The sequence below is a fragment of the Sphaerodactylus townsendi genome, linkage group LG04 (assembly GCF_021028975.2).
Source record: "Sphaerodactylus townsendi isolate TG3544 linkage group LG04, MPM_Stown_v2.3, whole genome shotgun sequence".
NCBI lineage: Eukaryota > Metazoa > Chordata > Lepidosauria > Squamata > Sphaerodactylidae > Sphaerodactylus > Sphaerodactylus townsendi.
This window is the reverse complement of record NC_059428.1, coordinates 73,619,647-73,643,265: the sequence shown is the minus strand read 5'-3', so window position 1 is coordinate 73,643,265 and position 23,619 is coordinate 73,619,647. Positions and strand designations below refer to the sequence as shown.

The following is a 23,619-nucleotide window of genomic DNA, read 5'->3' as shown; positions in this document are numbered from 1 at the left end:
CAGAGTTGCCAAAAGTCAGCTGTAATTTGACAATTAAAAAATCACTGTAGAAAGAGGAGGATGACGTTATGGCTTGTGACTTGAAAGAAGCAGAATATTGTTATGTAGCTATGGTATTCATCATGGGCTTTTTGGCAGATAAAAATTAATCAAAAGTTAGGAGACAAAACACAAAGAGTGTTCAAATTAATATAATACACCATTACCCAATTCCCTTTCAGGATCAATTTCATTCTTGGGTGAAATTTAAGAATTGTACAATCTGGCATGAAATCCAAAGTTAAACAACCTAAGTGACAATAACTCAGCAAACTAGCTTTTATTCAGGTAACTAGCATCCAGTGCCGTAAAGGGGGAACTGGTGCCCAGGGAAAAATAACGCCCGCCTCACTTACCTCAAAAAGTTAAAAGAGCAGCCTGCTCCGGTCTGTGTGGACTGCTTCGGGCCATGGAGGCTGCTCCGGGCCGCAGGGGTGGCCTGAGGGGAGGGGTGGGGGGAGCGATTCTCCACCCCACCATGCTTGCACCTGGGGCATTTGTCCCCACCCCACCCCGTCCTGCCGTAGCATCATTTGTTAGTTTCAGAACACAGAATTCTTAGATCTAGGAGATACAGGGGCATTTGGGGTTCATACCCTTTTACCTGGAAGGTTCTTTTAAAAGTCACAGAAACCATGAAATTACAAAAAGAAACTCTGGGTTTAGATTAATGTAATATGAGAAATAGGTTCTTGTTAGCCTCTTCCAAGAGAGTCAGAACAGTGCAATGGTTAACAGCAGGTGGACTCTAATTTGGAGAACCAGGTTTGATTCAAAACTCCTCCACATGAATGGGAGACCTATCTGGTGAATCAGATTTGTTTCCCCAGTCCTCCATTCCTGCTGGCTACCTTGGGCTAGTCCAGGGGTCTGCAACCTGTGGCTCTCCAGATGATCATGGACTACAATTCCCATCAGCCCCTGCCAGCATGGTCAATTGGCTGATGGGATCTGTAGTCCATGAACATCTGGAAAGCTGCAGGTTGCAGACCCCTGGGCTAGTCACAGTTCTTCAGAACTCTGTCAGCCCCACCTACCTCACAAGATGTAGGTTGTGGTGAGAGGAAGGGAAAGGAATCTGTAAGCCCCTTTAAGTATCCTTATAGGAGAGAAGGGGGGGGGGGGGCTATAAATCCCAACTTCCCTTCTCTTCTTCTTTTCTTTTGACAACTCCTACAGGGGCGGATGGGCCTGCAACTTTGCCAGGTGGGCAGACCCATCCAAACTCAGTGGCGGACCATGGTGAAACCGCCCCATCACTCCCATGGAGGCTTCCTTGCAGCCGGGGGAGGCTTGAACAGTAAAAGGGCCTCCCCGCCCTCAAGAAGCCCCAATTAGGTTGAGGAGCAAGTCTGAGGCCCAGGCAGTCAGCATAATGCTGGCAAAGGCTGGGAGGGTCACCGCAGCCTGCCCCTGCTATGCCGGCAGCAGGGGCAGGGGCCTTGGGATACTGGCATGCCATCCAGCGTCGCATCCCAGCACTGAGGAGGGCTGCAGCAGCCACCGGTGTGGCCGGCGAGGGCAAATCCCCGGTGTGACCACATGCCACTTCCATGAGCGGATTCCCACTCCTTTGAATGGGGCCAAAAATCTTGGTGGGTTCCTGCTCTGGGGCCAGTCCCAGCCCTGCTCCCAGTGGCATGCCAGAAAGGAACATCCTTGTGCTGATGAGTGCAGCGTGGCTGGTAAGGAGAAGCACAGCACTGGCACCTCTCTCTTCAGCGTCTCTTCCATCAAATGAGGGGGCCATGGTAATAAGGCCATTTTGGCTTCCCAGTCAACCCCGAGTCCTACTGGTTAATAACAGAGCTTCACTGAACTCATTATACAAATGAATGCCAAAGCTCGGCAGTCTTGTGCTTCACTCAGGGATTCAGGTAATATCCATGCTTAAAAACAGTTCTAAAGTTTTAATTCTATGGTATGTTGCATACTAAATACACTCATTGAACACTGCAGTTATGTAAGAAAAGTGCAGACTTACTTTAACAAACGAACAGCATGACTGAAGCCATCTGCTTCAACTTGGAGTCCTTGATGTGGAATCTCCATACTGGATAACTAGGGAAGAAAAACCACACTGAGAGAATATTCTGGGTTGCTGTTTTAATCTCATAGCAAAATAAAGGTCTCTGCTAAGCAGTATCTGGCTACAAGTGGTCCACATAAGTCTTCTGAAGTAAGTGACAGTGAATACTGAGAGCCTCTTCTCAAGCTGTGCTGTCTGCACTCCCACCTATAGAAGTAAAGGAGTGGTGACCAGAGAGAGGGCAATGGTGGCACCCATTTTGAAATGCTGTTTCCCCTCTTGAGACTCACTTAGCACCTACTGTACTCTCCTTTAAGCGCCAGACTAAAACATTTTTCTTTCCGCAGACTTTTCACTAAAGGGTTTCTCCTTTTTTAAGCTACTGTATGGTCTGCCCCTAGCCTGGTGACTGTTTTATCAATATCATTTTAGACTTATGAATGTTGCACTTTTTTCTGGCATGCTTGTATTAGATGTTTTTATTGGTATATTTTTATTATTGACTTGGGATTGTCTGTTATAATTATTGTTATAATTTTTGTTATAATATTTTGTTATAATTACAAATCTCTTGTAATGTTTATTTAAGAACTTTGTGGTCAATAGACACGTACAAAAATACAAAACCAAATATCAAGTTAGCCCACACAACCAAATAAAGTGATAATAAACCCACAAATATTTAAACATTAAAAACAATTAGTGTCCAACAATCACCTAAGCACCTACCATCAAGGTGATACGAGAATTCTTATCCTCTAATAAGAACTTCATGCAAGGCTGTACAGAATCTACACTTAACCTTGTGAATAATGAAAGTCAACCTATGTCCCTTACATACATAGCAACTGCATGTTAAAATAATGTGCAACAGGGTTTCAGGTTCCTGAAGGTTACAACTGCACAGTCTAGACTGATACAGGACCTCAGCATATCTGTCTTCGAAGACGGCAATGGAAAGACATTTAATCTGACTCTGGTAAAAAGCTAGTGATAATGGGAGGATGTTAAGTTCTTTAGATAAACTGAACAGCAGAAAGACGTCGTGTAACTGATGTTAAAGAAAGAAGGAGTGTATATGAAGGGGGAGTGCATCCAAAGATATGCAGATGTGATATCCTATAATCTAGGTTTAACTGACTTGAGAGCCGTATCATAGCCCAGTTGGACTAGAAAGGAAGGGGACAGAGTGATAAACTTTATGTACAGCTCGCTTTGCTCAGCAACTGACATATTCATCCTGGGTCCAGTCGGTTAATACAGTTTCATACCACCCAGGGGGTTTGGGAGGGGAGGGGGTGTCTTGCTCCTGAAAGGAACCAGTCAACTTTGCTAAAGTTTGCTTGGGAGGGGCAAATGCTGTTGGCACCTAGTTGAAGGTGAACCTGATGCCCTCAGAGTGAGTGCCCACCCATCTAAACTTTAGCAAAGTTGGATGGTTCCTTTCAGGAGACTTACACGAGCAGCCCTGCAGGAAATTTTATGCCCATACCCAGAACAACCCCTGCCCCTCGATCCCTCCCCACAAATCTCCAGCACAGAGCCAGCTGGGCCTAACAGCAGGCTGCACATTTTTTAAGATAGAGGCACCAGACTTTCAAGGTGGCTCCAGGAGGCCCTCCTGGTAATAGCACCCAGGCTTGGTGAACTTTGCTTCTGGGGGTTGTGGGGGGGGGGGGTGAGAGAGTTCTGAGAGAACACGGCCAAGCAGACTTCATGTACAGGAACGGGGAAACAAAATAAGCCTTTTGGGGGCCCATGAAATTGAACCCCCAGAAGCAAGTTCACCAAGCCTGCATGCTATTACCAGGAAGGCCTCCTGGAGCCACCTTGAAAGTCTGGTGCCTCTATCTTCAAAAATGTGCAGCCTGCACAGAAATTCCCCATTGGGTACAATGGTGCCAAGGAACTGCAGAGCAGAGAATCTTGGGCAATTTCTTGGGGTACCTGTCAGGGTTGCATTTTTAAAGCCAGTGGCACCAATATTTCAGAGGCTGTCTTGATACTACTACCTGAGTTTGGTGAAGTTTGGTTCAGGGGGTCCAAAGTCATGGACCCTCAAAGGGTCCCATCTCCTGTTAACTCCCATTGGAAACAATGGGGCACCCACTTTGGGGGTCCATAACTTTGAACCCCCTGAACCAAACTTCACTGAACTCGGTTGGTATCATTTGGAGTGTTTCTGGATGATTTTGGTGCCACTAACTTTAAAAATGCACCCCCCTACAACCCAAAATGGAAAAAAAAACCAAAATACAAAAAATTCCCAAATTTTTCAGGAATACTCAAATATTCTGGTATATCCAAATATGTTATTTGTCTTATTCGGGCATACAGATAATTTTATGCCCAAATAAATCCGAATCTGAATTTTACCAAATTTCTAGGGTATTGATGAAACCTAGTCATTATTTAAGATGTATTGATGAAGCCTAGTCATTATTTCAGGTGGAATTTAGGAGCATAGACCATGCCTTAGCCTTGGCTTCTTGTCTTTTATAAGCCAGCAATTTCTTTTATTCTTTTGCAAGTTGCCAATAAGATGGGGGTTGACTGCACACTTTTGACATTCTGAATGCCCGATAGGAACCTCTTAGGGCTCTTTTCTTTGTCTGGCAGTCAGCATCAAAGCAGGCCACACCCTTATAACCTGTACAAAGTAAATCAGCACCTCAAAAACATCAACTGAAGTTTCAGGAGGGGGCTTGGAGATGGTAACTGACCGTACTTGGATCTTTTGGTGGAAACGGGTATAGTAAAATAATTTTGTCACAAATCATCTTTAAGGAAATACCAAAGGGTATCTGTTCACATCTGCCTAAGTTGGCAACTTGAGCTTTCAAGGAAGCTGAAATTAATATAGCAAGACCACCGCTCAGTCTACTTTTGCCTTTGGCATGAGCAGCCTTTAAACAGTAAGCAGTAAAACCATTTAAGTCAATAGCCCATGTTTCCTATAGGAGAACAATATCAAAAGATGATAGATACTGATAAAAGGAACTGTTCACTCTTTTACTGGACCAGCCTGCTATGTTCCATGAGACTATTTTAAGCATGGAACCTATATTGTCTGGTGTTGGCATCAATCCATGGGCTGATCCTGCCCAGCTCTAAAAATGCATCCACTGTGATCCAGTATAGATGATAATGGCTTGGAGGTAAGGGCATAATCAATTTTATCTTTGTCCTCCTGATTAATATGCTGCAAGGCATTGGTTGTATCAATATTATCAGTGCCTGAAGATACATTTAGATTAATAACGGGCAAAGAGATCTTTAAACCCTGGGGCAGAGATAATGATTCCCCTGGGGTAGCCCCTTCATGATGATCATTTATCAGTTTCTCCAAGGGGACCAACAGTTATAGCGGCTCCGGGCTTAAGCTGCCCTCCCAAGACTCCAGCAACTTATCTCTGAGTTCACCTAAACGGTTGGTAATTGCGATTTGTTCAGCCACAGGCAGGTTTCTGAAGGATTGAGGCAAGACTTCCTCTGTTGAATTTTCTAAATGGCTTGTTTCACCAATAGGCAGGTTAAATATTGTTGGGCCATCTCCTTAGGATCCCCTTTAAGCCAGACTCTCCTTTCGTTTGAGATTTTGGGATCGGAAGGGGCACAATAATTGAATTGTAGGAGGAAATAGGCACATCTGATTCAGACTCCCTAGACAGCAACAACAAAGGGATTTTTGCTATCCTGAAGGACAGTAGAACTTTCTGAGTCAGCTTAGGGTTATTTAAAAGTTCAATTGCATGCAAATCTATAAAATTTGTCCTCAGCATAAGTATGTAGCATAGATGCCAATGACCTCCCTTCTTGTTTTCTATAAAGGTAAGGGCCCTCTATATGGACAAACCATCAAGCAGACTTTGTTCCTTTGTAAAATAAGGTTTTAAGAAAGCAAACTTCTCCCATGCAAGTCATATTTAGACCATCTGAAATGCCTAAGAGTTGGCAATGAAGGATTTGAAGCGCTTGAAATTTTGCCTGGAGGCAGTTCCTGCTGTTTCTCCTTAATTAACAGCTCTACCATCAACAGAACACCTTCAGGCATGGACGTAGGTAAGGGGGGGTTCTTGGGTTTGAACCTCCCCCATTCATGTCCGAAGCTCCGCCCACCCGTTTGTGGGTTTTTAAAACATTTTAGTGCTTTTTTTGCTTTGGGCCTGCAGGGGGCGCATAGTTTGGGCTAGCAGCACCAAACTTTCAGGGATTGTTTGGGGGACTCTCCTGATGATACTACCCAGGTTTGGTGAGGTTTGGTTCAGGGGGTCCAAAGTTATGGACTCCCAAAGGGGGTGACCCATCCTCTATTGTTTCCAATGGGAGCTAATAGAAGATGAAGGCAAAATCTTTGAGGGTCCATAACTTTGGACATCCTGAACCAAACTTCACCAAACCTGGGATGTACTATCAGGAGAGTCTCTCGGGAGTCTGGATACCTCACTCCAGCCTAGGTTTTGTGAAGTTTGGTCCAGGGAGTCCAAAGCTATGGACTCCCAAAGGGGGTGCCCCCATCCCCCATTTTTTCCAATGGGACCTAATAGGAGATGGGGCTACACCTCTGAGGTTCCATAACTTTGGACCCCCTGAACCAAACTTCACCAAACCTGGGTGATATCATTAGGAGAGACTCCTAAAGATACCCTGAAAGTTTGGTTCTACTAGCTTAACTATTGCACCCCTGACAGCAGGCACCCCCCACATTTCCCCAGATTCTCCTTTTAAATCCACCCCCTTCGGCATGGATTTAAAGGGAGAATCTGAGGTCCTCAGTTTAGAAGAAGAAGAAGAGTTTGGATTTATATCCCCCCTTTCTCTCCTGTAGGGAGACTCCAAAGAGCTTGGAATCTCCTTGCCTCTTTTTGCTCCCACTCACAACAAACAATACCTCTGTGAGGTGAGTGGGGCTGAGAGAGTCTCAAAAGCTGTGACTAGCCCAAGGTCACCCAGCTGGCGTGTGTGGGAGTGCACAGGCTAATCTGAATTCCCCAGATAAGCCTCCACAAGTCAAGTGGCAGAGCATGGAATCAAACCCAGTTCCTTTAGATTAGAATGCACCTGCTCTTAACCATCACTATGCCAAGCATTGAAAGTGATGCTGTTTCAGGGTGGGGGATAATCCACCCCAAAACAGAATCACTTTCAATGTTGTTTTAACTGGGGACCCCAGATTCTCCCTTTAAGGTGGATTTAAAAGGAGAATTTGGGCTCTCTAGTTTAAACATCATTGAAAGTGATGCTGTTTGGGGGTGGATTCCAGCATCACAGCGGCTGCCCGGGGGGGGGGGGGGGGGGGGCAAAACTCAGATTTTGCACCAGGCTCCATTTTCCCTCTATGCCTCTGCCCAGAGGGGAGGGGCAGGGGAGGGCAGGGGAGTCTGCCATCCCCGACTTCGGAGATCTGCTTTTATAAGCGCTAGGCATGGGGCGGGGCTTGGGGAGGCATGGCCATGCCCTAGGGGCGGTTGGGGGTGTGCCCCCCCGAACCCCCCCTAAAAAAATCTATATTTACTTCCCTGCCTTCAGGGCAGATTGTCTTTCTTTTATGGAGTCAAGAATTATGGAAAGTGTTTTGGCTATTACTTCTGCATAATTGCTTTTATTGTACGCTTGGTTTTGTGTTATTATTGTGAGCCAACTTGCACAGGTCTGGAGAGGAAGCTTACAAAGTAAAAAGGTTACCTTCTTCTGCACATGATAAAGTCAGTTTCTGCTCATAAAACTATTATTTTACTAAATCATCATTGTGTTTGCTATGAACGTCTAAGATTAATCATATATATTCCCATAAAATGGGAATAACCTCTAAGATTAATCATATGTATTCCCATAAAATGACAGTCACTAGCAAATACCACAGCTGCTGTAAGTTAGCATTTCCTGTAACATTTTTTCATTATTGACATTCAGCAGCCCATTTTCAGGACAATGCTGTTTTCAAAGTATTCCTAGATAATGCCACAAGTTATTTGCCAAGTCACTAGGCTTTTCAGTGAGGTCATGACCAACAAACTGATGAAACGTTAACCACTAATGGATCTGTCATGGGCTGGCCACAAAGGAGGCACGAGGCAAAGTGTAGAGAATACTCACAGCTTTACTGATACAAAATAATCAAAGTAGCTCACCGCTCCGTTGGTGCTGCAAAGGTCACACAAGCTCAGTTCCCAAAAACCAGTTCAGCAAAGTCCATAAGGTCAGGTTTAACACAAGGTTCAGCAAAGTCCACAAAGTCAGATTTAACACAAGGTTCAGCAAAGTCCACAAAGTCAGGTTTAACACAAGGTTCAGAGGAGGGGAGCCAGCAATGTGAGCTGTTGCCGTCTGCAAAAGCATGAAGCAGCAACCAGCCCTCTTTATCCATGCAGGACTAATTGCCAAGCCTCAGGGGAAGTCTGTGAGCACTCACATCTTGCTTAGGGAGCCGAGTATGCGAGCACTCACATCTTGTGAGCAGCCAGTCTAGCTGATTGCCAGCGCTGCTCTAGCAGGGTAGGGAAACTAGGAGGAGTGCAAGCTGGGGGCGGGGGGGCTAGAGGTGAGCTCTGGGCCTGTTCTGGGGGTGCTGGCTGAGCTGGCCCTAGGTCTGTAAGGCCATCAGAGGCCGGTGTGGCCGCAGCTGGGTCCTCATCCTCCAATAAGGTATTGCAGCTAGGTGTTGCTGAGTCAAAAGACCAGCATGACAGGCTATCATCCTCACTGTCAGACACAGCGGGGGAACAGACCTTGACACGATATTTATAGTAATACTTATTACCGCAGTTTAGGAAACAGTTCATCAATTCTCTACGACAGTCTCTCTTGGCCTGTGACAATTCATTTTCAGTAAATTCTTTGCACTCTAGCAAATTCTAGGCTTATATGCAACAGACACAACAAGAACAGGAAACACAAACTAGAAATCCCAGCAGTGAAGAATTCCCCGTCAACACCCTCATGGACAAGCAACTTTTTCCACTGCTGCAGAACCTAAATCTGGGACCCATCTGCAAAGCTGCTGATTAAAAGGAATCAAATGATTACCAATCCAACCAAATCAACAGAAATCGGTGTTACTTACTTCCATCCGAAGTCCTATAAATGGCATATTTGTATCACACATTGCTACAATATGAGCTAGAACTTTATTGAAGGCACAGATTTCTCCAGACCGTTTTGGTTTCTTGGGTTCTACAGCACATGGGTCACCAGACAGCTAGAAAATAGCAACATCTTTTAGTAAGGTACTAGTTCCACTGACTGCAAAACAAGATCACAGTTCAAAGTTTAAAACTATGAGCATCGGTGATACAGCATGTAAGCCACCAGTTTTGAGTGAACTACGTAAGCTGCCTTTTCTCCAAGGATCTCTGGACAACTTACATCAGTGATGTCGAACCTTTTCAAGACCAAGTGCCCAAATCGCAACCCAAAACCCACTTATTTATTGCAAAGTGCCAACATGGCAATTTTACCTGAATACTGAGGTTTTAGTTTAGAAAAAACAGTTGGCACCAAGGCACGCGTTACTCGGGAGTAAGCTTGGTGAAGCAACCATGCAATGCTTCGAATGGGTGAATCATGACCCTAGAGGGTTTACTCAGAAGCAAGCCCCATTGCCAGCAACCAAGCTTACTCCCAGCTAAAGGATCGCACTTTAGTTCTTCCTATGAAAACCAGTGAGGTTTAACAGCGCTTAACAGGGTTACCTACACTACTTTCCCAAAACTAGGTCTTAGGTTTAATGCTAATAATCTCCCTGAAATAATTACACTATTATCACACTGAGGTCCTGGCGGGGGAAGGGGGAGGGGTGTGCAAGGAGAGTGAAGTAAAACTTTTGCTTTCTGAAACCCAATAACCCCAAATTTAATAACCCCATATAACATTTAATAACCCCAATAAACCAAAATTTAGCCCCAAGGTTATACATGGAAGAAAATAAACCCCTGAAATTTCCTATGTTTTGAAAACAAAATTGTAGACACCAAGACCATTTCTAGTTCACCTTCTAAATCAATACATTCTACAGTTAGCTTGGAGGGGGATCGCAGAAGAGCTTTGATGTCATTTATGGGGCTCAAAAGATTATTATCATCTCGATGCAATAAATATGGTAGTTTCTCAAAGCAATGACTTCATTCCAGAGTCTGAGATTTGCACATGCCAGTCTCAAGGTAAACAATATGCTGAGTCACGTGTCCAAATCTGCGTCCCAGATCTGATGCATGAAAGCTATTATGGACAAAAAAGCTTTTTTTAAAAAGCAAATTTATAAGTTCAGAATACATTCTGATTTTACAAATTAGCTCAAAGTTTTACTTTACTGAAGTGTTAGGAGAGCAAAAAGCACTTTCCATAAGCCAACATAAATGGAACAGGAAAAACAGCAGAGGTAGAATACTTCCTAAAGTTTTGAAAGTGAAGACCTGCCAGTGGTGGGATTCAGCAGGTTCGCACCACTTCAGCAGAACCGGTTGTTAAAATGGTGCTTGTGAACAACCAGTTGTTAAATTATTTGAATCCTACCACTGGAGCCAGTTGTTAAATTATTTGAATTCCACCACTGCCTGTTGCGGATAAAAATTAGGAAATCCCTGACCAGACATTTTTCTTGATTTCAGGAAGTATGAGAATGTTTCACAAAATTCTTCTTTCCGTACACAAGTACCTGCACAAATCAATAGCACGAGTTCTCCCAAACAACATGGCAGACACTGAACCAAACAGGTTATTGGCTTATGAAGTGAAATATCCTTAAAACAAGTTAATACTTTCAGTAAAGCAATACCAAATTATTATTGGGGTTTTTTTTAATTCAGAGCCTGCTGTCATCTTCATACCTTGCGTTTTGTACCACTTTTTGTTTGCCTCCTGCTTTTGGTGTCTAAAACCAGTTCTTCAATATTCGGTTTAAACTGCTGCAACAGAACTGCAGTAGCAGGGTTGTCATCTCCTTCAGGATAGCTCACAGAAAGAAAGTAATATTTGTATTCCAATTGTGTGGGGTTGCTGGGAACATCAAACATTTCCACCACCTACGTTGTAACGAAAGAAATGGCACTCAGTTTGAAAAATGTTCCTGCTCACAAATTGTAGAGTTATCTCCTTGTAATAGCACCTGTTGCTAAATAGGTACCCTAAGCCCACTGAGAAATAGGTCCCCTAAGCCCACCAGGAACACAAGGTTTTCAAAAAGTTTACATGCTTTAGCTCAAACTGTGTAGTTTTGTATTCTTTTTACAAACCACGGCAGAGATCAAACAGCAGTTGGTAGAACACATCTGTTCAGGAATTATTTTTCTAAAATCCATTCAAACAAGTGTAAAAAAATATGAGACGCTTATTGAAACATGAAACTATTTTAATACTAATGATTTCAGAAACTATAGGCACAATCCAAGTATGTCATAACACTTCTGCATGCCAAACAAATATTAAAACGTGTGTTTATGGAACAGCACCCCTCCTTCCCCCTCCCCTCATTCAGAAAAGTGCTTTTTCAGGGGTGTTAGAATTGCTGATGACAGTATTGCTGGGGGAAAGAAGAGTGGCTGTTTAAAGAAAATGTATGTAGGCACACAGACAACTGTATGTATAAATCTAATTTTTTAGTATTATAGCCAATAGATTGTGAAATTTTACTTGGCTAGTCTCTTATCCCCTGGACCAATGATTCTCTACATCATGTCAGTATGTTTCCAGGTGGCTGTTTCCTCCTTGAGCCTTGGGGGGTAAAATCCAAAGGTCTCTCAAATGGAGGGGAGGCAGGGAAACCCCAGGGAATTTTGAGTTACGCCCTACCATCAGACCAACCAGCAAAGTACTTAATTCATCCCAGCAGGCATCTCACAGGAATGCACATTTGGCTTGACTACTGACATTGTGCCTCTGGTCTTAGAAACCTTTCCCTGTAGCTCTGCAGGGCGTAAATACGCCTTCTGTGTGAAATAGAAAACAAGCAGCATCTCTTCCATAAGGCAGAGAGCTAATCCTGGCCTTCTTCCATGTCCTTGGTTCAGGAAGCCTTTATACCTGTAGGTAGCATCTGGTTGCAAGCAATTGTCTGTAAAATTACAAGACGTTTGCCTTGGAAACAGCCAACATTTGGGACTGGCCCCACCCCAAGGCAGTCGAACCTCTTCTTCAAAATTCCAACTGCCCACAAGCTAAACAAGATTTCAAACTCCTGACTTGGACCATGTAGTAAGCCAGATCAGGTCCCAACTTTATCTGGTTGCTGGTAGCCCAGCTTTGCTTTAATCAAAATATAACAGGAGCTTGCCCACAGTTTCATTCATGAAAAGTTTTCCAAACTATAAGAAAGCTATTCCAAATGTCACATTTTGTATTGATATTCTGTGTAATGTGTGCGTAATACGTAAATGCCCAGAGAACTGAGTGACTCTGAGAACAAAGAAGTTGCCCATTGCTGCCTTAGATTAACTACAAGGAAATAAAAAGAAAATGTGGCAGTTTGCTGGACAGGGAAAAAGCAGTAGACTAAAGGTTTCTAAAAATGGATTGTAGGCCCCATGTTGGCAAAGCAAAGTGTTACAGTTAAAGATCAAAGCAGTAATTACAACTAGCTTCTTTTCATTCACCTTCCACTTGACAAAAAGGCCATTTTGCTTACTTTATTCCTGAGTCAAAGTTCACAGGAAGACTTTCACTATCACTTACAATGTAGTACTGTGGAAGTCGGGTGAGCTTGATGAAGAGTTTGTGATTGGAGAGAAGTCCCACAGGGTGAGCAGCATAATTAGATAGCTGCAGCGTTTCACTGCTGACTGTGGGCAAATGTTTTATTGATTGCTTGCAATGCTGCTGCCCAAGCCAAAACCTTAATAGGAAAAAAGAAGGAAAAGACACAAAATCAGTGGCATTTATACACAGCACTCCTTACTTGCCTTCTAGCATCTAGTATCCTGTTTTTAACTATAAACAATCATACAGAACCCAGCTTTAACTGACAAACAACCCTCTCATGGAGTCAACTTATACAGACTGATTTCAGGTGTTTTACACATACACAAAATGTGTGTGTGATTGTGGCAGATGTGTTCAGGTATTTCTTCCAGGTACATTTGTCAGAGCCTCCTGCTGCCTGTCCATCATATATGCAACTGATCAATGTAACAGAATACAATGTAAGTAGAAATGGAGGCTTTTATTAACACACCATAACACAATCACAGAGTTCTACTGGATTTTGTGTGTGTTGGATTGTGTGTGTTGTCACGGGTTGGATTCAGAGGGCAAAATGGTTACTGGTGCAGGAGGTGCCACTGGTAACAGCCAGGGACAAAGGTTTCACTTGGCTCCCCCTAAATCACTGTAGTTCATCTGGGCTGTTTAGTTTTTTTGCGTAAGTGGGACCCCTGTCCATCTGCTTCAACTTTTCAGGGATCTTCAGGGAAGTGGGGAACATCCACACTGGTAACACTCTTCTGCTGGTGCTCCACTGAATCCAGCTATTCACATTTACAAGTGTTCAGTTCTCTTCTTTATGCTATATACTTCAATCAGGAGCTAAAAAATATTCCAGGAACAAACCAACCACTATCAAAAGCAAGTAACAAACTAAATTTTTTTCAAAGACCAGTCTTCATCAAATGAAATGGCACAGTCTGAGATGTTTATACCAACCTCAATAGTATGTAAAAGACATCATATGCTATCAAAGTCATTTACCAACAGTGCACAAAAGTTGACAGCAGTGATTAACTTATAAATTCATTCACAAGTGGTCCTGTAAGAACTCTTGATTAAAGGTTTTATTGACAACTTCTTCACTAACTTGGAATCTAGTTTTGTAAAAACAACATCCCGTTGATAAATGATATTTTCAAGAAGCAACCTGAACTGTGATTTTGTCTGCAACTTTGGCCAGACCCAAGGAAAGTGGAAAACATGAATTTGTGCTACCATGTTTTCCCGAAAATAAGACCTACCCCGAAAAGAAACCCTAGCATAATTTTTCAGTATTATTGGAAGATGCTTGAAATAAAAGCCCTACTCCAAAAATAAGCCCTAGTTACACAGTCCCAGGCACTACCATTGTAGATCACATGGGGAGAGGTGCAAAATGGCCCCACTACAAGGCCATGCCCCCTTGGTAGGCCAGGCACAAGCACCTCAGGCAACGAGGCTACACACAGGCCTGCTGGCTCTGTGCATTTAAAAAGGTTGCCTTTTAGCAGGCATGGTCCTGCCCTTGGGCTATCTTTTAAGTTATGGCGAGCATGTTTAAAATTATTATTTTTAACTGTAATGTAGGTTTAACATGTTGTTGCCGCCCTGAGCCCTTCTGGGATGGGCAGGATATAAAAATAAAAATGAATTAAAAAATTTTTAACAGCAAACCCATGAGCCTTTGCTAAGCAAACCCTGTCTTATTTTCGGGGAAACACGGGTACTAGGCTTCGAGGAGAGAGCAATGCAAGGGAAGAAAAAGAAAGCCTTGGCTGGTTGCTAAATTGGCATGCTTTACAGGGTAACATATCTGTGCAGCTGCAATGGAGATTGTTAACTGGAACTCTTAGCTTCATGATGCTGGAAGAGAATAGGAAAATTGTAGCAACACATAACACATGTAGATGCAGTTAAAAGTTTTTAATACCACAGCTTACTCACTTGAGCTGCTGAAGCCAAGTAATGATACGCTTCATGTCATCATTGACAGACTTCTCTATGTCATTCAGTGTTTGCTGGTCTATAGAGAAATGCAGATAGTGATCTTTCAAAAGTAATATCATTTACATTTATTTGAAAACATGAGTTTGGGACTTTTAAGCAAGAGATGTTAGTGAATGAGGTACACTTTAAGGTATACTTTAAGTTCAAATATTTGGAAGGGATTCCCATTGTGTTAGATCTAAAAGTTTAATTTGGCTCAGTGAAACCTCTGCATCAAAGGAGCATTGGTACATGTAGAAAAGACACACTGCATTGGGAAAAGTGTCCACTGTTTGTGTTCACAACAAACCCTATGGATCCAGCCACTGTCTCTTTCAGAAAAAACAAGCAAAACCTGAATGTTTTGTATTTTTGCCCCTTTGATCAGTGAAGCTAGCCTGTTGAAGCTAGCCTGTGCCACAGAAAGACCTCAGGTTTTGTCAGATTATACTGGGATCTATTGTGGTCCATCTACCAAGAAAGACTTGGCAGAGGAAAGAAATGGCAAACCATCTCTGCTTCTCACTTGCCTTGAAAACCCCTAGGTCAGGTCGCCATATGTCAGTCACAATTTGTGGTCCATATGAAAAGAAAAGTATGTTAATTCAAAAAAGTATCACTTTGGCGTTATAAAAGTGCAAGTCTTTTACAGTTCAAAGAGTACTATGTAATACACAAACAGCTTCTCTCGGGTAGAACCAGCCAGATCTACATTTAATTTCTAGTAAAAACCCTAACCATACGATATTTAATTCCTTCTTCTTTAATACTTCTCAGTTGGCAATTCTAGAATGTGCAAAGCACAATGATTGCTAATTCAAGCATTTTAACTTTACTTACCAAGTCCATAAAGCATTAGTTGAAACATTCCAGAATGAAGGTCTACAAAAATGTGTAGACACTCAGAGCGACCACATGGCTCCAGAATAGGAATCACAAGTGTTGGGAGAGCTGTTTCTATAAAAGCTAGATTAAAAGATCAAGAGTTAATGAACTGAGATATAAAGTTTAGTCTGGTTTAAACAGGCAGACAAATCTACCAGTGCTAATACTGAATTTCCAGGGATTCTTCCTTAATCACAAAATAAATACTTCTGAATGAAAGCTGTTTTATAGAATCAGTGTTAAATTTTAATTGAACATCAATACAAGAAAACCAACTGAATGATAAACAGGTATGCCACTTGGCACATTTGCATTTGTTCTATCTGGCAATGCCCTTGCTCACTCATCTGAAAATATGCTTATTGGTAAAAAGGTTAAATATCAGTCAATATGCTTTTGGTGTATTAAGTCTGTTTCCTTTTTGCATGAGGTACAAAATCCTGGCACTTTCGTTTAGGAGACTCAAATGAGGACACTGGGTCCTGTAGAAGCAGTTTCATGTATATAAACAGTAGTCTTCACCCAGTAGCTATATACCTTGTGCTTTTTACATGAGAAACAGTTTTAGGGTACACTCCTGACTTCAGTTAAATGCAAGTCAAATGAAAAAAGAACTTCTAAAAATCCACCATTGTGAGCAATGCCCCTGTGTTTCCCCGAAAATAAGACAGGGTCTTATATTAATTTTTGCTCCAAAAGGTGCATTAGGGCATGGGGATGTCTTATTTTTTCCATGATTTTGCACCTCCACGTGACCAGATCAGCTGTGCTGGGGAATCTGTAACTAGGGTTTATTTTTGGAGTAGGGTTTATATTACAAGCATCCTCCAAAAATCCCAAAAAATCATGCTAGAGCTTATTTTTGGGGAAACAGAGTATCATTAGATATATAAAGTGCTATTTAGTCCAATAGACTAAACCGGGAAAGACAACTGGTACATATTTAGTAGGGATGCATCTTCCTCATAAAATACAAAAACATCAGCTATTAATTTATTTTTAAATGTATCTTAAAATATATTTAAAATGTATTTTGAAGCGTACTTTTCTGTGAGATGTGAAGTAATGTTGATCAAGAAAACCCACAACTCAAGTAACTTCATAGAACAGAAGAACATTTTCTTCTGAAATAGGTGGAGTTTTCTCCTACCAAAGCTACCAATTTGGGCCTTATAATGAAAAGTAAATTTGGTAAGGCATAGGAAACAGAACCACCACATTAAGAACAAATTCAGTGAATTTTAAAGACCGCATACAATTGTCATTGGCATTGTAAGTCTTAAGAATGGCTTTCAGTTCCTGGAGTTTCTGATGTGCTCTTGCATGGACACTATCTATCAGGAGCTTCTCTACAGATAAGTGATCTATCTGAAAAATAGAAGAAGGTAAAGCAGTTACTTACAAAAGGAGTTACATTACTATTATAAAAAATAAAATAAACTAACAGTTGTAAATGGAGCATTTAGCACTGAGATGCCATAGCAGCACAGGCAAGTATTAGTGATCCTGATTTTTCAGGTTTTTAAATATTCTAAATTGTATTACAAATAACTATATCGACATCCTCTGTTAATACAAGTAATCCTGAGCATATTTTAATGGAAAGGGGGCATATAAACCTGCTTAATAAAACAGATACATTTACTTAAACTGTAGATCATGATATTTACCTTCATAGCTCTTTCAATTAGCTTGGAATTACAAGTTGGAAGTGGAGGTTCATGAGAAATTTGCAAAGGTTTTGACACATCGTTTTCATCAATCTTAATGGTAACCTTATGAAGAGATGCAGTTCCTGTTTTTCTCCCAACCACCTGTTGACTTAAGATAGAGAAAATACATGTAGTATACATGTAAAGAACCCTAAAACTACACTTTGGGAATGAGAAGCATTTCATCTGTTCTATGGAATTTATGGCATATTTAATTTATTTAACTTGTATGTATGCCGCCCTTACTCCATCTTTGGTCAGGAAGAGTGGGATATAAATTCAATGAAATAAAAAATACTATATCAGCCTGCTTAACTGTTTAAAAATAATGGTCTAAATGGCAAGATAGGTTATCAACTTTTATTTAGGCAAGATTCTGATTTTCTGTGCCTGTATTAAAGATTGCCTTATGCTTATCTCACAGTCTCACAACAGATTCCTCTCTATATTTGCAAGCTATCCCAACTTGCTGTTTCTAATTCATGAGAATTTTCTTGGATGTGGGGACAACATACAGTCTGATATAGGAGAGTGCTGCCAGTCTTGAAGATTACCATAATCTGCACTCTTCTCATGCCTCCCATTGAGGAGTACATTGGAATGAGGTAGCAGAGTGCTGAAGTAGAAGAACACACTAACCACTTCACCATTCAGATGAAGGATTACATTTTTCATGGATTCTCTACCTTAGCAACCCTGTATAAATGGAAAACCAGAACAGTGTGACAAGCTATAACCATTCCTCCTCATGCAAATTTTTTTTTATTTTGAGGGTGTTTTTACATGAGGAACACTTGCAATGTGGTTCTTTCCAGCTGCAATATGAAGTGGTACTGTCCATTCTACCAGCTCATGAGTTTGCTGCACATGTGAACTAGGTCCTATCCTATAGGGGGAAGGGCTGTGGCTTAGTGGTAGAGAATCTGCTTAGCACACAGAAGGTCTCAGGTTCTCCACTCAAAAGGACCTACTGGTGAAGTGAAAGACTTCTGCCTGAGATCCTGGAGAGCAGCTGTCAGTCTGCATAGATAATATTGACCCCTGATTGACCAAGGATCTTGTTCAGTATAAGACAGCTTTGCAAGTTCATATGGCCATTCCACAAGCTCTACTTCAGTTGTGTAAGTTCACCTTCATAATTCAGTTCACCTTCATAATTGTATGAGCATGCTTGCTGATCAAACCCTTCATTACAGTCTCTGTTCTTTATTCCCTTACTTTCCCAAGCTAAATGACCGAAGGCAGGGCCTTTTTGGGAGTGGCAACAACACTCTGAACTTCACTGCACAAAACTCGCTCAGTTCTAAATTTACAAGATTTTTGGCTCTTGCAGAAGTCATTTTATTCTCTGAGGTCTTTTAGATTCCCCCACTACCACTGGAGTTTTATTAACTGATTTATGAATCAGATGGTGTTTCTTTTTCCATAGTTCTTTTAATAAGCTGTTTTAAATCACTGTATTGCATTTAATCCTGAACATAAATGATCACACAAAGTTTGTAACTCTGTTTCCGTTTTTTAGAACTGTTATTTGTAAGCTGCTTTGTAGTAATGTTCAAGAAGTTCCATGGTAAATATTTCAAAAAGTTAAAGAACACCAGAATGCAAAAAGAATTCCTCTCTAGCCTTTTATGAGACACAAGGGAAGAAACAGCAAACCAAGGACTGTGTGCTTCTTCCAAGCTTCCTTCCTTAGTGACAGTAGACTTCTTCACAACAAGATTTACTGTCTGATCTCACACTTATGAGTTTGCAAATTCCAGCCTGTTACTTTTAAGGGTACACAATTTGATGTAGAAGCTGCTCATAACAGGATAAATTTCAGACTGGACAGAGTGTATCCATTCCCCTTATAGCAGAGCCTCTTCCTGACACAAGGCCCAACCACTGGCAGAAGATATGTACCGTGCTGCCAAAAGGCTGTGATCTTGCAGAAAGTACGCTATGTTAGCTGAATGTAAATGTTAACTCCAACCTATAGCTATTTAAGTCATTAAACTTAAGGGCAATAGTCCCAGTTAGCATAGTCCCAGTTATCTATCTATCTATCTATCTATCTATCTATCTATCTATCTATCTATCTATCTATCTATCTATCTATCTATCTATCTATCTATCTATCTATCTATCTATCTATCTATCTATCTATCTATCTATCTATCTATCTATCTATCTATCTATCTATCTATCTATCTATCTATCTATCTATCTATCTGCGAATTCCACTCACTGACTTACTCGCCAACAGAACTCAAAAACCGCTGAACCTACACACTTGAAATTTGCCATGCCAGCTCCTCATGTGCCTGAGGCGCTCAATAAGAAAGGATTTCCAAAAATATTGAATTCAACTTGAGATATTAGCTATTTACTGTTTTTCCTATTCATCTCTGCCTATCTGCCTGAACATCCCGTGGAGGACAGTTGAGCACCAAGGCACTTCAGCTGGCTTCCCAGTTCCTCTGATGAGTCACTCACTCTAACAGTGATTGGTACTCCGCATTTACATCTACAGCTTCCTGTCACAGGACTTTTCAGTGACGGCCATGTTGCTGCTCTAACTCCACTATCCCCATCGACCAGCTGTGGTACTGCCCACCAAACAACAGGCACGCTTGATCCACTGGTGCAATGCCTTAAATACACACAGCAACTTACACATTGCATTACACACAGACAGCACCAGAAAGCTGCTGCAAAATATGCAAAACCCACCACGCCACGCCACAGGCATGCTGTGAGAAAACACGCTACATGTCACCCCTCAGTTCACAAACACACTGTACAGAACTATGCTGACTATCACCCTGAAATTCACAAAGACACCACTCTCACCAACACGTAGCGAACCATGGGTGCCCTGCTATCCAACAGCAACCTGTTCCTTCTGCTGAAACTGCTACAGGGGGAACTCAACAAATTCATGCAGACGCTGTGATCACCAACACGTAGCGATTCACAGGGGCCCTGTCTAACACCGCGCTCCTCAGCACATAGGAACCTGTTCCTTCTGCTGAAACCGCTAAAGGGAGGACATGCTCCACTGCTGCACCACCTGCCTTCTAACACAGCACTCCTCAACACATAGGCTGTGCTGAAGCATGCGCACTGTCACCCCGAAATTTACACACAGCCTGTGCGGAAGCATGATGAATGTCACCCTCAGGACAACCAACAAGTGAAAGAGCAATTTCATACCAACATTCAAAGTGCACGGACAGGTCTACCACAGGACAGGAAGCCTCAAACCAGGACACCAGCACCATGACTGCACCATGTCTCACACAGGAGGTATTGAGGCCCTAAGTAGGAAGGTCCAAGATATTACTGGCCACAACTGTTTTACGGGTGGAGTTCTTTGCATTTCTTATGGGTGGAGTATTTGCATTTCTGCGTTCCACTTTTCTCAACTCCCCGTAGCGAAGCACGGGCACCCTGCTAGTACGACTATATTTATGACAATTTAGATAATGGATTGGATCCACCAGAAGTTTTCCTCTACCAGATTTTTGCTAATTCCTTCCTTCCACTGCAAATTTATCCCTCAAGCTGTCCCTGGAGAGCTGCTGCCCAACAGAAACTTTTTTGGAGAGTGTTTTGAGCTGCAACAAGATGGATAAGGCAAGGAAGTCCAGTTCTACCAATGTAAATTGCTTCTACTGAACCCAGACCAATATTTATAACAACCCCTTTCACTATATAATGGAAAGTGCCTGGCTGAATGATACCGCAAGGAACATCCTGGAGCACAGTTTTAAGCTATACTCAACATAATTAAGTCAGAACAGCATTAACAATCATGCTTGTTAAGAATGAATAGCAGGAACAGCCTGATGACGTTATTAAGGGTAAGAAATTGTGACAAAATATTTTACCTGATAGAAATTGTGCATGGCCTGATTAAACTAAGCTACAGAAGCACTACCAGGGGAAGCCCCATTTAAATGGCCAGGCAGTTGGCTTCAGTGGCATGGCGTCACTCCCAGAGAGGCTTCCTAGTGACGTGGAGAGGCTTGCAAACAGAAAAGCCCTCCCTGCCACCAAGAAGCCTATACGGGGCTATATATACTTACTGCCTTTTCAGTAGCTTAAGTCTAAACCAATCACCGCCAGCATAAGGCAGCAAACAGCCAAGTTGGCTCCTCCCACAGCTACGTTCCTGGACCGCCCCCCCCCCCCCCACTGTGCCGCTGGCAGCAGCACAGACACAGGGACACTGCTGCAGTGTCCTACACCACACCCCACTACCAGGTAGAGTGGTGACAGCTGCACGCTGGTGGTTTCACCCCTCTCCTGGGGTAAGTACCCCAGGGAAGGAAAATCCACAGGAGTGGCTACACACTGCTCCCATGGGCAGATTTGGCCCCACCTTTAGATGGGGCTGTAAATCCTATAGAGCTATAGGTGAACATAGTAAAACTAATATTGCATTTCCTAAAGTTTCAGGATTTGGGCTTTAAGTTTTCATTTCAACAATTATGCTGGGGTCAGCCAAATTTCCTTAGGGAGCTAAGCAATTCTTTCACTTACTTCCAGACAGAGAGTGACAGACATTTGCCTGCATGGTAGCGCTCCACTTGCACGAGGTCACCCCAACGTTCTCGAATCAACATTAAAGTCTGTGAATGTAGAACCTCCAACTGCAGTGATAAGCAGAACGAGTCTATAGGAGTCAAGTTAAGTTAACACGGAGGGAAAAACTACTGCAGCTTTCAACAATTTTCAGTAATATTTTGGCTGATATACAACAAGCCTTTGACCTGCTTTAATCACAAAACAACTTTAACAGCGGCAATGTTTTGAAGCTACAGTTACCCAGCAGATTAGAAGCCGTTTCCCACCTACTGTGTTTGCGATCTGCATTATTTAAAAAATCTAGTTAAACACAAAAATGGAATATTGTATTTATCTGAAAACTTTGCATAAACACTGACAGAAGTGGTAAACTCTGAGGAGTTTGTAAGCCTCCCTGGCTTATATATTAACGTTTCACATGTGATTGGAATCTCACTTCAATTTACTCCCTCTTTTCTATATTAGTTTTTTTACAGAGACATAAGAGGCCGGGACTTGACCTGGTGTTTTATTTGGCAGTACAATATGCAATTATTTAATGTGGGTTCAGAAGGCAGCAATTTTTTCTCCAAGTCACCCCTATATTTAGTTGATATTTGTTTACCTAATGTATATGCTGCTTCCCAGAGGTCTTCTTAATGTGGCTCACAGTGTAAAAACCAATATGATACAATTATAAAACTACTACCATAATAACATCAATACTAAAGCAAGCTACAAAAGACATAATCAAAGCCAAAAATGCTTCATAAAATAACCCTCAGGCTACAGGAATACCATAAAATAAGATGGAATATTTCAGTTAAAAACCTGGGCAATGTCACAGTGTTTCCCCTTGGTTCCCCTACTTCCAGATTCAATTTTCAACAAACATCAACAGGGACAAAAGGCAGAGAGAAGTCAAGTACCGCTCTACTGGGCCTAGATGCAAGCTCAGCTGAATGTCCCTTTCCTACAGAAAATGTTTATTGAATGTCAGAAGTATTTGCCCTTTTTTCATTCTTGAGAATTTTGATTAAAAAAAGGACAAAAAAATAAAGGAAAAAACCAAGATAACGTACATTTCCTTCTCCCCTAGACAGAAAGGGCATGATAGATAGAACACCTGCAGGAATGCTAGATGTCCACTTAAGCACCCGGGTAAGGTAAAGTTATCTTTGTTTTTCTCTCCAGCTTTGACTGGAGTAAGCCCAGCTTAGAAAAGGACAGGAACCAACTAATACATTAGCAGCAGATGAGACCCAGTAAATAGCTGAAGCTTCTGCAATCTTCCACAAATTGTTCATCCAGCTATTCAAACAAGCCCTGTCATTTGCGTGTAGTTGTTTCCTAGGGAAAGGCTATTGATACCAATTCATAACACATTTTTAGAAAGGATACGTAGGCAACTGTACATGTCCTGCAGTGGCTTCTCATCAGCAAAGAGACGTGACTGGACCAGCTGATGGATGAAGCTGATCTGCATGCTGTGAACCAAGGCTCGACCATCTTTCATTAAAATAAAAACAAATCCATAACTTGACACATCTTAAAATTATTACATTTTAACCCACTTTCTTTTATGCAGCTCAAGACAGCCTATATAGATCTCCCCCATTACTCACTGCACCCACACAACATGCTGAAGCAGAGGAGGTAGACAGACGTAATTTGACTGACATAAGGTCACCCAGTGAACTTTAAAGCTCAGTAGGAACTTGAAAACTGGGGTGCCCTGTT

At 42.0% G+C, this 23,619-nt stretch overlaps 1 protein-coding gene across 1 annotated transcript in view; it reads right to left on the bottom strand.

The window, feature by feature from the left end:
• MED14 (mediator complex subunit 14) overlaps positions 1 to 23,619 on the bottom strand; it is a 61,913-nt gene that overhangs the window by 18,599 nt on the left and 19,695 nt on the right. The window contains exons 7-16 of the mRNA XM_048493573.1: positions 23,281 to 23,388; positions 21,856 to 21,988; positions 17,284 to 17,434; positions 16,870 to 16,981; positions 15,569 to 15,694; positions 14,687 to 14,765; positions 12,734 to 12,893; positions 10,894 to 11,088; positions 9,132 to 9,266; positions 2,024 to 2,100 (exon numbers count right to left, since the gene is read on the bottom strand). Coding sequence (XP_048349530.1) covers positions 2,024 to 2,100; positions 9,132 to 9,266; positions 10,894 to 11,088; positions 12,734 to 12,893; positions 14,687 to 14,765; positions 15,569 to 15,694; positions 16,870 to 16,981; positions 17,284 to 17,434; positions 21,856 to 21,988; positions 23,281 to 23,388 — 1,276 coding nt within the window. The remainder of the gene's footprint in view (positions 1 to 2,023; positions 2,101 to 9,131; positions 9,267 to 10,893; positions 11,089 to 12,733; positions 12,894 to 14,686; positions 14,766 to 15,568; positions 15,695 to 16,869; positions 16,982 to 17,283; positions 17,435 to 21,855; positions 21,989 to 23,280; positions 23,389 to 23,619) is intronic.